This window comes from Physella acuta, unplaced genomic scaffold (assembly GCF_028476545.2).
Source record: "Physella acuta isolate Inbredline_101_S28 unplaced genomic scaffold, ASM2847654v3 ptg001787l, whole genome shotgun sequence".
NCBI lineage: Eukaryota > Metazoa > Mollusca > Gastropoda > Physidae > Physella > Physella acuta.
Genome location: NW_026733297.1, coordinates 116,094 through 133,733, shown reverse-complemented (window position 1 = coordinate 133,733; position 17,640 = coordinate 116,094). Strand labels below are relative to the sequence as shown.

Sequence of the window (17,640 nt, the reverse complement as noted above, 5' to 3'; positions counted from 1 at the left end):
GCAGTGAGTACCCACACCGGTGGCACTGAGTACCCACAGCAGTGACACTAAGTACCCACAGCAGCTGCATTGAGCATGGACGAATATACAATGGCTGAACACTGTCATTTAGGACATTATTTGTTCATGTGATTTGTGTGTATAGCAAATATAGGTCAAATGAGAAATATGCGTCTTTATTAGTTGACATTGAATAAGAGTTCACGAAAATTACGTAACCGGGGACAACTAAGGCTCTACACATTGAAGGAAGTCCTTTCATATGTAGTGTGTTACTGTAGTGTAGTAGAATTACGACAGCAAGACATCAAAATACCTATTCATAAGAGTTAGTCAGTGAGCAGGTGCAGCAGAGTTATGTAACTCTATGCCTGAGCTAATAAAATATAGTTTTCATGAGTTTTGAAAGTGATTCTACATCTCCTTGCATGTCCGTATGTTTACTTTGTGATATTTTATTGTTTGTGCATGGATATTTAGAGAAACATGTGACAGTAAAAATAGTAAAATGACCCGGACTAAAAAAAAGTTAAATTACTGTTTGGTCCATAAGTGCCTGATGTCGCGTTTTCGCGACATACCGTAATTATCATAAAAAAAAGTCAAAATTCAAAAACAAATATATACCTCAAATTCAGTGTCAGTATGATGAGAGAAAATCAGTACAAATAATTTTTTACACGCTTGGAACATAATTCAGGCATTAAGGGGCTAATCCAACCAGTTTTATGCCCTATATCTCCTCATTTATGTCCTATATCTTCTAATCCAACCAGCTTTATGTCCTATATCTTCAAATCCAACCAGTTTTATGCCCTATATCTTCTCATTTATGTCATATCTTCTCATAGAACCAGCTTTATGTCCTATAACTTCTCATCCATTATGTCCGCATCCAGACAAGCGTACTGTTCGCTCTGGAATAGTTCCAGATTGATGTAATCTTTTTCCTTTTCCAGCAGAGTCTCGAACCTGCGACACAGGGCATCAAACGTTGGACGGTTCTCTGGGAGGAAGGACCAGCAGCTGCACATGAGCTCGTATCTGGGGACGGGGAGGGTTAGGGTTAGTTGGTTGGTTATGGGGGAGTTGGGGTGGCGTTGTGTGTGGGATTGTGGGAGGTGAGTTGTAGGATTGTGTGGGGGTGGGAGTTTGTGTGGGATTGTTGGAGTTGAGTTGTAGGATTGTATGGGGGTGGGAGTTTGTGTGGGATTATGTATGGGGGTGGGTTTGTGTATGGAATTGTGTGGGGTGGGATTTTGTGTGGGAGTTGAGTTGTGTGGGATTGTGTGGGGGTGGGATTTTGTGTGGGATTATGTAGGGGGTGAGTTGTGTGGGATTGTGGGGGTGGGTTTGTGTATGGAATTGTGTGGGGTGGGAATTGAGTTGAGTTGTGCGGGATTGCGTGGTGGGTGGGATTTTGTGTAGGATTGTTGGAGTTGAGTTAGTGGGGTTGTGAGTAGGTGGGTTAGGGTTGCCAGCGCTAACAAACTTGAAGACGTTATGGGCAGACAACCCGGGGTAAGGACTGGCACCTGAAATCAATGATCAAACTCTTTAGATCGATATTTTGTCAACTTGGGGTGGGGTGGGTGTGGTGCGAGAAAATGAAATCTAGGCTGGACATTTGGAAGAAAATAGGGCTGGTAAGTAGGTCACCAACCAGTTCTACGGCTCAATAAGACCTGCATGAGCCATAGAACTGGTTGGTGACCTACTTACCAGCCCTATTGCCAGGTTCACCCAGTATCTTTTACATCACAGGTACTGTTTGTTTTATCTTGAAGGCTGATCTATTCAGATCCATCACGGTATTCCGTGTATTAAATATAATAGTATTAATGTACACATTTTGTGAAGCCCTTCTGCATGACACAGTGTCATGGGAAGCTAATGCTATTTCGTTGTATTTGTTTGATGTCTAGAAAGTTTGCTCTCACCCCATCTATCAACACAAAAGTGTATCGTTTGCAATCAGACTGTTGTTTGCAAGACATTCAAGGTGAAGGTTACATGCGCCTGCTTTATGAATTTGCCCAGAGTTACAATCTACACCCCCCATCTCCTCCCCAACTAAAGGAAAACAATAGACTCACCCAAAGATAGCCCCCCCTCCAATTCCGTACAGAACACCCCCCCCCCCTAATGTAAACCTATGAACTCACCTAGCGTAACAATCTCCCTAAGAAGAATGCCGTAGGCCCAGACATCAGATTTGGTGCTGTGTGTTCTGTCGATCAAACTTTCTGGTGCCAACCATCTAACCGGCAGTGGACCCTGTCAAGTTTAGAGAAACACTTGTTTTAAACTAGATTTATCATTCACCTAACACTTCTGTTATAATCTACTTCACCTACGCCGCTTTAACGGTAACGGGTTCGAATCTAAAATGAAGTACGAAACTTAATGCTTGAAACGAATAAAACACATTTTGAAGATTCTACAACGGAATCAATGTCATAATAATGTAAGCCATAGCAAGGTTAACCAACATTGGGATTTGCCATCAACTAGCAATATAGTAAGTAAAAAATACTTTCTTTAGACGTAGCGATTCATTGTGCAGATGAACTAGGGTTCATATGTTTCTTGACCTCGGCATATGAAGTGATGGCGTGGTCAGCACTAAGCAGCACTATGCCCAATCGTCTTTACTCTCCCCAATGTATTGTCAGGTACCCATCAGAGCTTGGTGGATTAATCAAAACCAAGACCGAACTCGAGACTTTGGGGCTGACCTCCAACGCTCTACCATTCGACAACGTCGTCCCACACCAACTCACAATAGGATGCATTGAAACATAATATTTAGTTTAAATATTTTAACCAAATGCTAAAGCCAACAAATTGACATATGCTTATGTTTTTTTTTTTTACGGATAAAACAATTATTTTCTGGCCAAATTATGTGGCAACTGAATTGGACCAATGTTGGAGTTTCTTCCCGGACTTTAAGTAAAACAAGTTAAAAAACCGACGATTAAACCATAATCAAACTAATGAAGTTAACGAACCTTCGACGAATAACTGAAAACATAATTTACCTTAAACCATTGCAGTTCACGAACCTTCGACGATTTAACCACAATTTAACCAACGCAATTCACGAACCTTTGACTATTTAACCATTAATTAAGCCAATGCAGTTTACGAACCTTTGACGATTTAACCATAATTTAACCAATGCAATTCAAGAACCTTCGACGACTTGACCATAATTTAGCCAACTAGTTCACGAACCTTCGACGATTTATCCACAATTTAACCAACGCAATTCACAAACCTTTGACTATTTAACCATAATTTAACCAATGCATTTTACGAATCTTTGATGATGCAACCATAATTTAACTAAAGCAGTTCACAAACCTTTGACGATTTAACCATAATTAAGCCAATGCAGTTTACGAACCTTTGACGATTTATCCATAGTTTAACCAATGCAATTCAAGAACCTTCGACGATTTGACCATAATTTAACCAACTCAGTTCACGAACCTTCGACGATTTAACCATAATTTAACCAATGCAATTCGCGAACCTTTGACGATTTAACCATAATTTAACCAACTCACGAACCTTGGACGACCTGTCGTAGTGGTCAGTGTCCCCCAGACATCGAGCCAGCCCGAAGTCTGTGATCTTGCACACGCCCCTGTCTGTGACAAACACATTGCGAGCTGCCAGATCTCTGTGGACAAGCTGGTCAAAGAAAAAAGTCAACTAGAGTTATTTCCCATTTTATAAACCGAGACTAACGGGTTAGCAGTCCAACTCTCTACCGCTAGACCACTCCGTCCCACACCAATTGAACGCCTAATAAAATGTGTATAAAAGTGCGGGATATTATTAGTACTTTATAAATTTACATGCGTTTTTGATAAATCATATCTGTCATAGCGTAGATATAAAGAATTAGACGACTAGTAGAGGTTACAAAGGACGGTGCGAACTTCACTGTAGACGATTTGGTGCGAGAGTATTGTGCGCATGTTGAATACAATATTTGTGGCGCGAATGTGACGTGAGCATGACGCGACAATGTACCAAGGACGTGGTGGCCGGAAAGAACCGCAACGGAAAAAAGGGCAACGGAAAAAAGCGAAAATCAAAAAGCGCAACGGAAATAAGCGCACACGGAAAAAAGCGCAAAGAGAAAAAAGCGCACACAGAAAAAAGCGCAAAGAGAAAAAAGCGCAAACGGAAAAAAGCGCAAAGAGAAAAAAGCGCACACAGAAAAAAGCGCAAACGGAAAAAAGCGCAAACGGAAAAAAGCGCAAAGAGAAAAAAGCGCACACGGAAAAAAGCGCAAAGAGAAAAAAGCGCAAACAGAAAAAAGCGCAAAGAGAAAAAAGCGCACACAGAAAAAAGCGCAAACAGAAAAAAGCGCAAACGGAAAAAAGCGCAAAGAGAAAAAAGCGCACACGGAAAAAAGCGCAAACAGAAAAAAGCGCAAACGGAAAAAAGCGCAAACGGAAAAAAGCGCAAACGGAAAAAAGCGCAAACAGAAAAAAACGCACACGGAAAAAAGCGCAAACAGAAAAAAGCGCACACAGAAAAAAGCGCAAACAGAAAAAAGCGCAAACGGAAAAAAGCGCAAACAGAAAAAAGCGCACACAGAAAAAAGCGCACACAGAAAAAAGCGCAAACGGAAAAAAGCGCAAACAGAAACAGAAAAATGCGCAACCAGAAAAAACAACGAAAAATTTGCAAAAGAGAAATTTAGTACAAAGACCATATGGACTAGATGACACATTTATACATGACTGTTAGGGCTGCTGTGAGAGTGTCGTGTTTGATCACGTGATCTACTACCATTTAAAGCGTACCACTACCATCTGCATTCCCATCACCACGATACAGGCGATAATCACTTTACACAATGCCTATTATTTTCTTGGTCAATAATTATTCAACTACTATTCTCGTATAAACATAAAACTATCGACATTACACGAAGTATCTTTCACATTCTCCCTAGTCCGAACTACCTAGCTTGCATACTATAACAACCCGTTCCTATGGCAAAACTTCACTCTCTTTCATCCGCGTCATCAAACATGCATTCGTCATATCTCTCGTAACAACATTCATTCGCACCAAAATAACAATTTTGTATTTAATATTTTTTCACATCATGACGCACCTACCTACCTACCTACTACCCACCTACCCACCTACCTACCTAACTACCCACCTACCCACTTACCCACCTACCCGCCTACATACTTACCAAACTACCCACCAAAAAAGTATCGGCGAAGTTCGTAAGTTTCGTAAACTGTACTAGACATCTTTTTTTTTAATGAAAATTCATTGACATCATTGACATACGTTACATATATGTTACATTTTGCGACAACCTTAATTAGTGCGTTGGGCTTGTATGAAAACTCACTTCGAACTAACTCAATTACATGCTATTTATTTTAACATTACACGGTAAGCGTCACCCAACTGTTGTGATGTGAGGTGAGGACAGGTTCGACAATGACCAACACGAAAGTACGAAAGAGACATAGAGTCTAGATTGCCTATTAGAGAATGGACCCCTTAACTTTCCTAACCCCACCATTTATTATACCCTACCTAACCTCTAAATTTACTGCGCTAAATGTCACTTCCCTCCCAATCGTTCCTATTCTACAGAATTGTGTATACTATTTATTTACATTCTTTAATCTCAATATAACTAAAATAGACTTTTGTTTGAAGGGTAATGAAAACATGTAAACAAAAGGGACGCTACTCTAAATCTATGCGAATACTTATATGCAGTGGCGTAGGCAGGGGGGGTTTATGGGGGGTCATAACCCCCCCCCCCCCCCATAGACCCCTCGGTATATATATATATATATATATATATATATATATATATATATATATATATATATATATATATATATATATATATATATATATATATATATATATATACGAAAAGTTTACGAAACTTACGAACTTCGCCGATACTTTTTTGGTGGGTAGTTTGGTAAGTATGTAGGCGGGTAGGTGGGTAAGTGGGTAGGTGGGTAGTTAGGTAGGTAGGTGGGTAGGTGGGTAGTAGGTAGGTAGGTAGGTGCGTCATGATGTGAAAAAATATTAAATACAAAATTGTTATTTTGGTGCGAATGAATGTTGTTACGAGAGATATGACGAATGCATGTTTGATGACGCGGATGAAAGAGAGTGAAGTTTTGCCATAGGAACGGGTTGTTATAGTATGCAAGCTAGGTAGTTCGGACTAGGGAGAATGTGAAAGATACTTCGTGTAATGTCGATAGTTTTATGTTTATACGAGAATAGTAGTTGAATAATTATTGACCAAGAAAATAATAGGCATTGTGTAAAGTGATTATCGCCTGTATCGTGGTGATGGGAATGCAGATGGTAGTGGTACGCTTTAAATGGTAGTAGATCACGTGATCAAACACGACACTCTCACAGCAGCCCTAACAGTCATGTATAAATGTGTCATCTAGTCCATATGGTCTTTGTGCTAAATTTCTCTTTTGCAAATTTTTCGTTGTTTTTTCTGGTTGCGCATTTTTCTGTTTCTGTTTGCGCTTTTTTCCGTTTGCGCTTTTTTCTGTGTGCGCTTTTTTCTGTTTGCGCTTTTTTCCGTTTGCGCTTTTTTCTGTTTGCGCTTTTTTCTGTGTGCGCTTTTTTCTGTTTGCGCTTTTTTCCGTTTGCGCTTTTTTCTGTTTGCGCTTTTTTCCGTTTGCGCTTTTTTCCGTTTGCGCTTTTTTCCGTGTGCGCTTTTTTCTGTTTGCGCTTTTTCCCGTTTGCGCTTTTTTCCGTTTGCGCTTTCTTTCGTGTGCGCTTTTTTCTGTTTGCGCTTTTTTCCGTTTGCGCTTTTTTCTCTTTGCGCTTTTTTCCGTTTGCGCTTTTTTCTGTTTGCGCTTTTTTCTGTGTGCGCTTTTTTCTCTTTGCGCTTTTTTCTGTTTGCGCTTTTTTCTCTTTGCGCTTTTTTTCCGTGTGCGCTTTTTTCTCTTTGCGCTTTTTTCCGTTTGCGCTTTTTTCTCTTTGCGCTTTTTTCTGTGTGCGCTTTTTTCTCTTTGCGCTTTTTTTGCGTGTGCGCTTATTTCCGTTGCGCTTTTTGATTTGCGCTTTTTTCCGTTGCGCTTTTTTCCGTTGCGGTTCTTTCTGGGAACCCAAGGACGTAGACCGCGGCAGTAACGTTAGTTGGGGGTTAGTAATTGTAGGAGACGGATGTATTCTTTGATATTGTGCAAATAAGTGTGTGTTAATAAAGTTAGTGTTCTTTTCATAAACGAAGTGGTTCACTTTTGTTAATTAGTGTCTGCGGAACATAAGAGTGATTCCCGTCCTACTCACAAGTATAATAGTTGTCGTATGAATAGTAGCAGATCAGAATATAGAAAAGATATAGAGAAGATATAATTATATAATATATATGAAACCCCCCCCATCACAATGTCCTCAATTTTAGGGTCCTTCGGGCGTAATTTAATTAAGCTAATTTAGGTCTCTAATTGCTAGTTTTTATGATTGCATCTGAAATTGTTAGGCGAAAATAGCCTGCATGCCGAATTTCAGATGTCTAGAGCAATCAGAAGTGGGCTAATTTTCGTTGTCAAGCCTAGAAAATGATTTGTAAAATGATTTTTAAATGGCGACGATGATATGACTGATTTTCAGTGATACGGTGGGTTCGTTTTTTAAGGAGTGATGTTGTGACGCGATTGACCGTTAACTCCTGTTCAAAGTAGAAATGTGTCATCTGATAGTTTTCTCCCCATTCAAATACACTGCGGGCAAAATGGGCGGGCTTAGCTGTTGTCTCGATCAAGTTATTTTTTCCCACGTTTTCTTTAACTTGCTTTCTCTGTTTATTTGTTTGTCTTTCCAATCAAATCTTGCGATCGAAATTTCTGGCACTTCCCAGTTAGCTAGCGCGCTGAAATTTTCAGGGAAGCTTTCTTTTGGATGACCATAGAATATTCAATTGTTCCTATTACTAAATTGATCAATGGAAACATTTTATTGAGCATTTTAGACCGCTATATAATCTATATATATAATTCTCCTCTGCGAGCCATTAGAAAAAAAACGAGCGACGCGTACCTCGCGCGCAGTGAAGTGAACGATCCCACGTCGCCACAGCCTTAGGGGCAGATAATTTAGTTTGAACCGAGTTTAAACTTACAGGAGGTAGGCCAGTATGGGGGAGACGATATGGTCGAGTGGTTGGGCACACGATTGCTATCCCACTCGACACGGGTTCAAATCTATGTGTTCTAGTCAGTAACGTATTCACACAACGATTTTTTTTCGAGTTGTCTTTTTACGAGTTGTCTTCGTTTACCCAAAAAAAAGTGAAAAGATAAAATCGATAGCAAGATTTTAATGCAAACAAACAGACAAAGACTAAAAAGTAGAAAATAATAATCATTAAAAAAGTTTTTAAAAACCCACGTTTTCTGATTGAACTAAAAAGGAGAAAATAAACGCTATACATCACAATAATGCAAGCGATCACTCTACTATAAGCGATCAAAAACGTGGGGCGCCGTGATTTTCTTACAGTTTCTAATACTGTTGACTCTCTACAAGCTCCCTAATAAAAGTCAATAGTATTATCTAATCAATAGTAATATAACTTTTACTTCGGCGCCCCACGTTTTTCATCGCTTATAGAAAATAGAAAACTAGGTCATGGGGTTTTAAATTTGCATTGTTATTTAAAAACTTGATCTGCAAAGTTTTATAAACAAATAGTTATCGATCACTAAGTTACTGTACAGCCAATCAATATTTGTCTTACGAAAGTGAAGCATCCGGTTATAACTTAGGCTTGATTAAAATAAATAGAAATGTAGTCTTAAACTCAACAAATTATTTTCAAGTTCTCTGGATTTGCAACTTTTATAGCATTTATTCTAAAAATATAAAATTTCTAAATTAATTTTAGGCTTAAGTTTTTTTTTTTTTTTTTTTTACGGTCTAAATCTAAAAAGCACGTTTTTATTCCATGTCAACAACACTATGGAAGGAATCTCGTCAACTCGCTTGTGTCCATTAAGCATTGCTAAAACACACTACTCTACTACTAGTAAATAAAACATGCATGTGATTGAATATCTTTAAAAAGATTAGATCTATACTATTATATTCTTAAATATGTTTTTCATTAATTTGGGTTTAGTTTTCCTTTTTAAACATCCTTCCATTAAAAAAAAGGAAATCAAATAGGCCTATTAAAAAAAAATATAGATCTAGATCTAATTCCATCTTGTGATTTTTATTCTGACGAAGACACTGTCCATACGAATAGAAATGTGGTAATAAAATCAAATGTGTAGGGGGGGTGGAAGCAGGCGTTGTAACTGAAATAGCAATATTAACAGAGAGTGATATTTCAACGCCAAGAGTAGACTCTTGGCGTTGAAATATCACTCTCTGTTAACCCTTTATTTACGGAATTATGTTCTGAATGAAATTTTTTCTTAAACAATGTGTTATCATATTGCTTTTGGCACATTTAAAGCATATGTCGAAGGAAATTTTGTTTCATAAATTTTTAAGGGCCCAAACATGTATTGGTACTTATAAGTACCGTCAGGAATGTAGGACATTTTTTCCAAAAATTAAAAAATTTACAAAACAGGAAAAAACGGTACAACTTATTAAATAATAACATGGCAATCATTATAACAATCATTTTTTGTAATTTCCACACATAAACACAGCACAAAAGTATGTTTTGAGTACGATTTTTACTGGATTTTCTATCGGAACACATCTTAGACCTCAAACACAGCTAAAGGTGCCGACATGTCATGCTCCCTCATTCCTCATTCCTGATACATTCTTGTCTGTCGTCTTCCTGGTGTGGCAACAGTTGCCGGACTGAACCTGCTTTTGCCTGAGTCTTCCAAAAGACATTACAATGAGCCGCATAAACAAATATTTTGAAAACGAAATCCTAGTCATTCAGTACACTACTACTAGTAATACTAGTATAATTGTAGCCTACTAGAAAGTTATGACAAGTCTACACTACAGTGTAAAGTTCATAAATAGAAGTGAGCTCAATGTGTTTTGAATAGCGTAGTGGCCTACTGTTTTGTGTTTACTGATTCAAAATTACAAAACTATCTATGCTACATGCAGATGTATGGACTATTACTAGTCTACATGTATACATTACGTACACGCCAGCTATTTTATGCAAGACAGTTTTTTGCAACAAATATAACTTACAAATCTTACTTCTAGAACTAGACTTTGGTATACAAATAACGTTTACTAAACCTAGTAAACGAGCCTGCAACTGCCACCTCTTTTCTTGTTATTCTTTTACTACTAGAAATCTGCAATTAATTACAACATTTCTGAAGAAAACCCTATGCTAACCTTCTTATAAATGCATAAATATATATTTTTAAGTACATTTCGATAATTAATTATCAAAATAATATTTATGGCACTCCACATCGAAAATCAGCAATTTCCAAGAAATCCTAAAAAAATGTCCGTGTGCCCTGACGGTACTTATAAGTCCACTTGTAAACATCGATCTATTACAAAGACAATTTGATAAAAATTGTATAACTAGAAGTTAGATGCATTTGCCTGACTATTGAAGATGCCAATAAAAAATATTCGGTGTTGAAAACGTGAAGAATAAGGTAAAACAAAGGGAAATCAGGAACACATGTGAGATATGCACAGAACAATTGTGAACTACCGATACAGGTAGAGATTGAAAATGGCGCCACACCAGTAATTTTTAAAAAACATCGTTCCCTCCACCTACCTGTGACTCAAGGGAGATAATACTATCAATTACATCAATAATTTTTAAAATTCGTCTTAAATTAAAAATAATACAGGCGCTTAATTAAAGTGGTACTTATAAGTACCGTCAGTAGATAAAGGGTTAATATTGCTATTTTAATAAAATCAAATGTACTGTGCATATTCTGCTAAAATCAAATCAGCTGCAAGGTCAACCCTGCAGAGTTCTTCTCTTCAGATAGGCATATGGTTGTCATGGATTCTTTGGCTTGCAATGCTGGGAGTGGCCAATTAATAAAATAAATAAATTTAAAATTAGTGAGTAGGCCTATCGCTAATATTATTATATTAATAATTAATATATAGATTCTAGGACAGAAATTAACTTTAAACAGCAGTGTCTGCGAGCAAGATTTGCTATATAAACAGCAGCCATTTGTAAAATAGAGTGGTCTCCCTGAATCTAGCGCTGTACTGTAAGTTTATAAAAATAAAACTTAAACAAGATGGCTGCTATAGTAAATGTCAGTAAATGAGCATGGTTGCATCTGTTGGAAACATCGCTTGATTTGTTACTGAAAAGTTTTAATTCAATTATTATTGTTTAAAAACAGGTACATAAATGAAACAAGGAAACATTTTTGAATTTTTTAAAACATAAATAAATCCACATCAACATGTGAAATAATTATTATATTAAAATTTTTAATTTAAGGTGTCACCTGATTTTCACATTACAAGTCACTGGCGATTTTAGGTACCCAAAACGATAGATTACTGCTAATCTATCGTTTTAGCCTAGTTTTAGGTTTAGGTATGTCACCGTATCTAAAATCAGCAGAGGCTAGTGTAATAAAAGTGTAATAGTTAATGTGCAAGAAAGGTGACTCATCATTAATATTTAATAAATATTAGGCTACGCCTATTCATTAAATTGTAGGCCTACCTTATTATTATTTTATTTATAAACAATACCCATGAAAACTAGAGATATAGGCCTATCTCTAACTACTAACTACATTTGATTTTGATGGTTTTAGCTAATTTGTAAATTAGCGGCTAAAATACAGGATTTTAATTATTGGTGCTTTTTAGCTTAGCTGGAACAGCTTTTTCAGTGACAATCATTCTTAGATCTGGTCCACAAAATTGACAGGAAAGGGACCTTGGATGTTAGTAAGGATCAAGTGAGGGGAGGGTGGAGTGTCGGTATGTGTCAATAAAACATAATTGAAAGGATGCTCGTAACTTGGTTATGTCATGTAACATATTTACTATTTTTTTAATATAGGCTAATGAATAATCAAAAAATAATCACGTTTAAAAGGTTTAAGAATATATAATATATATCTAGATCTAAACTTTTAAAAGATATTCATATGCATGTTTATTTCAGTTTTGATTAGGCTTAATTAGTGTGTTTTAGCAATGTTTAATCAGGGCAATTTATAAATGATAGCTATGTCATTGTAAAATAAATCTAATCCTCCTCCCTTACTGGACTTGAAACCTGTGTGTTATTCACAAAGCTTTGTCCATGCTGAGTTTAAAATATTGTTAAGATTTGTATCTATCTTTTTAAAACAGTAATCGCATTAAAATTGATCAAGTTAATAAGAAATGCATTCTAAACAGCATCACTGGCAGTGCGCATGACAGGCATCTCGCTTGCGTAGTGACAGACAGATGCTCACTCGAGTAGTTTTGTCAACCAGAAAAGTTAACCTATCAAATACAGTTCATCAGACCTATAAAATTAAGAGGCCTATCACATTAAAATGATCGCCTGTGACCGAAAGATATAGGCAAATTACAAACATTGCAGCCCACCTGTGTTCTTTTGTAAACCGGTGAGAGAAAACTCAAAGCACAGTATGAGCATGTTCTAAATCTAGTCCAAGTACTTTGTTAGCCCAAGTTCTAATTAATAATTGTAATTACTAAGTACTAATTAGTAATGTAAGCCTAGACCCAACACTAAAATCATTTAATTTTTCAGTATATGAACAAAGAACAGTGAGAATAATATTATATTAGACTAATTAAAATCTATGAAATCAATAAGAATTAACAAAAATTAATTATAACACATTTGAAAACAACAAATAATTAGGCATAAATATTTGTAAATAAGCACACAAAGGCTAATGCTCAATAATTTCAGGGATTAACACAGATTAAAAAACAAAATAATAGATTGTTGTAGGGGCTTTTAGAGTCATAGTATAATCCAAAAGCCAGGTGAAAGATCCATAATGAGACTTAATTAGCCTAATTACGCTAGCAAAATAGGTAAAAAAAAGTGTCAAGTAAAAAGAAAACGTATGTAAGCAGTGACAGAGGATACTGCTATACAGCTTCCGTAACAATAGCAATGACGTCACGCACAAAAAAAATATTGTTTTCTTGACATATCAATAGCAATGACGTCACTCACAAAAAAAATATTGTTTACGTGACATGTGGGTGATTTTTTTTTCTCAAAATGAGTATAGAATATTTACAATTTTAATTCAGAAACAGATCAATCTAATAATACCCTACCTAACAGTGCAAGTTTGGAACTTTACAGATCGATATTTTAAGTTTTTAAGCAACTTAAAACTTTACCCAAGTTTATGTTTGACCTTCATTGTTGGAAGCTAATTACATTTTTTTCTGGCAAAAATAGCTTTGTCATCTTCAGGTAGTATAAAAATACGCTTAAAATCTCTGCCATTTTTCACGTGATAATCATTTTTAAAAACCAAATTCTAAGAAAGTCACTTGACTATTAAGCAAAATTTTCAAAAAATGTATCTGGTTTTGGGTGTTCAAACAAAATATGTAGGCCTGCTATAATATTTTTTTTACACGATCTATCTATAGTTGTTTTTTAACAGTTGTAAAGGTCCTTGAAATTTTAAAAAAACCTTGAAATGCTGTGTTTGTGAAAATTGCTGCTGTCACTGCACTCATCCTATTTTCTCCTCCCACCACTTGTAAAAAAAAAATCAGCTATTTGCTTTGGGGGGAGGTGGGGCGCTAGATTTTTGACATCAGTATTAGCATAGTTACTTCTGAAATCTTCTTCTTCATAATGAAATATATGTGTCACCTGGTTATGTGCCAATGAAGCCATTGACTCTGATTTTTTCCTGCTTTTCTTTTTGGATTAGCTTCCATAGCTTTTGTCCACCCAAGAACAAACTACAAGGCAGAAGTTGTTTGATTTTGGAGTTGTTTCTCCTAGAAGAGTGGCTGCCCTCTGCTAACGAGCCTCATCTGCCCGAGTGTTCAAACTTGAGACATATTGGTTTAGCAACCATGAGCTTTACCGACTTGACCATACCAACCCCACTTCTGAAGTGATTTCTTATTAAAATTAACGTTTATGTAATCCTGCGATGTGTACTTATGAATTTCCACAATATTTTTTTTGCGTCATCGCGCATATCAAGGTGGGGGACATTGGTGGTGAAATGGTGCAAAATAAGGTTTTAGATTTTGATGTGGAAATTAGCCATATACCTGGGTATGTTGTAAAAGCAGGCATACGACAGTGTACATTTGTGTTGTAGGCCTATCACTTGTTATAGTTCAGGCCTACTAAAAAAAAAATTCTTAGATATTTCTACACATTTCTATATTACCAGCAGTAGAAAAAGTGACCACTGCCACTATAAACAGAGTTGTTTGTATTGTGGTTTACATGCATGGGGTAGGTCTAGAGATTGTTCTAACATTTTAAACTAATTATGTTGTATTATATATTGGATATATATATATATATATATATATATATATATATATATATATATATATATATATATATATATATATATATATATACATATACAAGTAGAAAAAGTGACCACTGCCACTATAAACAGAGTTGTTTGTATTGTGGTTTACATGCATGGGGTAGGTCTAGAGATTGTTCTAACATTTTAAACTAATTATGTTGTATTATATATTGGATATATATATATATATATACATATACATATACATATACATATATATATATATATATATATATATAGATCTATATAATTACCACTTTAACATTTAAATATCTAATCCTCAGTTCATTTATAAGAAGCAGCATGGGAGAGGCAACTGGTGATTTAGATTTACAGTCTGATGAGTTTAAAGAATTTTCAAATTCTGAAGATGTGAAGCCACTTCTATCTACAGTATTTTCATCTTCTTCTGACATAAAAACAGAATTATCATTTTTAACTTTCCGTGATATCAAACCAAACATGACATTTATAAATTCACAGGATGATAAAACCGTTGTTACGCCAGATTTTTCATCTTCTACAGACACAAAGTCAGAATGTACAACATTTTCCTCTTTTGATGATGTAAAACACCATATGACATTTCTAACTTCTCAAGATAAAACAACAGGATTTTTAATTTTTAAAGATATGGAACCTGCTGTATCAGCAGTATGTACAAAATCTGAAGATTTAAAACCAGAATTAGCAATTTTATCAACTAGTGAAGATATAAAACCAGAATTAGAAACTTTATCAACTGCTGAAGATACAAATCCAGAATTAGAAAATATATCAATATCAACTAGTGAAGATCTAAAACGAGAATTAGAAACTTTATCAACTAGCGAAGATATAATACCAGAATTAGAAACTTTATCAACCAACAAAGATATAAAACCAGATTTATGGACAAAATTTTTAGATTCTGAGGACAAACAACAAAATGGACTTGAAGAAAAGCTAAAACTCTCTGAAGATGAAACATATCTGTCTGTTGATCCTCATGATCATCATGAACAGTTTTTTCAAAGATCTAACTTGAATAAAAAAGCTCAAGTAGGGGAGAGGCCACTTGAATGTGATGCTTGCCATAAAAGGTTTTCAGATAGTTCTAGGTTAAGTAAACATAAAAAAATTCATTCTGGAGATAAGCCATATGAATGTGATGAAACATATCTGTCTGTTGATCCTCATGATCATCATGAACAGTTTTTTCAAAGATCTAACTTGAATAAAAAAGCTCAAGTAGGGGAGAGGCCACTTGAATGTGATGCTTGCCATAAAAGGTTTTCAGATAGTTCTAGGTTAAGTAAACATAAAAAAATTCATTCTGGAGATAAGCCATATGAATGTGATGATTGTCATAAAAAGTTCTCTAATAGTTCTGCTCTAAGCAGCCACAAAAAAATACATTTACTAGTTAGACAGTATGAATGTGATGTTTGTAACAAAAGGTTTTTAAGGAATTATGGTTTAGCGGAGCACAAAAAAGTTCATTCAGGAGAAAAGCCTCATGAATGTGATGTTTGTCATAAAAAGTTTTCATATAGTTCTAATTTATATACACACAAAAGAGTTCATTCAGAAGATAAACAATTTGAATGTGATGTTTGTTACAAAAGGCTTTTAAGGAATTCTGATTTAGCGGAACACAAAAAAGTTCATTCAGGAGAAAAGCCTCATGAATGTAATGTTTGTCATAAAAAGTTTTCTCAGAGTTCTAGTTTATATAGACACAAAAGAGTTCATTCTGGAGATAAGCCTCATGAATGTTTTGTTTGTCACAAAAGGTTTTTCAGGAATTTTGATTTAGCGGAACACAAAAAAGTTCATTCGGGAGAAAAGCCTCATGAATGTGATGTTTGTCATAAAAAGTTTTCTAAGAGTTTTAGTTTATATGCACACAAAAGAGTTCATTCAGGAGATAAACCATTTGAATGTGATGTTTGTCATAAAAAGTTTTCACATAGTTCTAATTTATATGCACACAAACAAGTTCATTCAGAAGATAAACAATTTGAATGTGATGTTTGTCAAAAAACGTTTTCTCAGAGTTCTAGTTTATATAGACACAAAAGAGTTCATTCAGAAGATAAACCATTTGAATGTGATGTTTGTCATAAAAAGTTTTCATATAGTTCTAGTTTAAGGAAACATAGAAAAGTTCATACTGGAGATAAGCCAGATTAATGTGATGTTTGTCATAAATATGTTTCTAAAATAAAGCGGCTCACGACATATTGGCTACCGACAAATAGACTCCCGGCAATTGGGCTCGCGACATATTGGCTTTTGACAAAATGACTCCCGACATATTGGCTCCAGACCAATGAATGGCATGACCACTATTGGCAGAAAAGTAACGATTTTGTCCTACCTCCAATACCACTATATACTCTTTTAAATGCCCGAATGAAATTGTTTTTCATGAACCAACATTAATTCACAAACAAAGCGAGCCCTTAACAGCTAAATTTCACCAATTCTAAAGTTTTGATAATGTTTAATTTACAACAGAAAAGATCTGTTGCTTAAAAGCGAGCACAGAAGTGTAAATGTACGATATATGTATATATATATATATATGTATATATATATGTGTATATGTATATATATATATGTATATGTGTGTATATACGTTGGCTGGTATCCTAATGTTGGCTGGTATCCTAATGTTGGCTGGTTATTGAATAGTTGTCACAGGTTGCTTGTTTTTTGTGTGTAGTTATATTCGTGGTTGGTCGTAGCTGGATCGGGGTAATGTTCTCCCCTTCTCTCAAGACGCCGCACGGTTCTCACGGCGCTGGGTTCTGGCAGGGTGTGACGGTGTCACGGATAATTTACGAGGTTCACAGTCGTGGATTGTGACCGGACCCTAGGTGTGTGCATGCTTTGTGTTCAATTTTATGTCCTGTCTCCCCAATGGTCGTCTGCTTAAATTTACGACCGTAAGGTCGCGACGGTCAGTTCTTGTCAAACAGGTGGTCGGAAAGTATGGGAAAAAGTTTGTTTGGATTCAGCCTATTTAAGAGGACTGTGTTCAGGCCTCTGTCTCTTACACACCAAGCTAGGGCTATAGACCAGTCTAGGCCTTATGATGGCCGCA

General features: G+C 35.8%; 1 protein-coding gene and 1 long non-coding RNA gene across 2 annotated transcripts; one reads left to right on the top strand and one right to left on the bottom strand.

The window, feature by feature from the left end:
* Nucleotides 1–233: 233 nt before the first annotated feature.
* Nucleotides 234–9,379, bottom strand: LOC131930504 (uncharacterized). Its single transcript, XR_009384129.1, has 4 exons — nucleotides 8,789–9,379; nucleotides 3,580–3,702; nucleotides 2,166–2,277; nucleotides 234–1,044 (listed from the first exon to the last, which is right to left on the bottom strand). It is a non-coding gene; the product is annotated as an uncharacterized LOC131930504 (long non-coding RNA).
* Nucleotides 9,380–14,625: 5,246 nt separating this feature from the next.
* LOC131930486 (zinc finger protein 2-like) lies at nucleotides 14,626–16,724 on the top strand. The gene is made up of 3 exons (XM_059286999.1): nucleotides 14,626–14,667; nucleotides 14,834–15,838; nucleotides 16,673–16,724. Exons 1-3 carry the CDS (start codon nucleotides 14,663–14,665, stop codon nucleotides 16,722–16,724), a joined length of 1,062 nt encoding a protein of 353 aa, XP_059142982.1. The 5' UTR covers nucleotides 14,626–14,662.
* Nucleotides 16,725–17,640: the final 916 nt, after the last annotated feature.

What these genes read in the sequence shown, in the direction of transcription:
- LOC131930486 (XM_059286999.1), top strand. An exon ending in AGGTTTTCAGATAGTTCTAG is followed by an intron (nt 15,839 to 16,672) that starts GTTAAGTAAACA and finishes GTTTTCATATAG; the next exon opens with TTCTAGTTTAAGGAAACATA.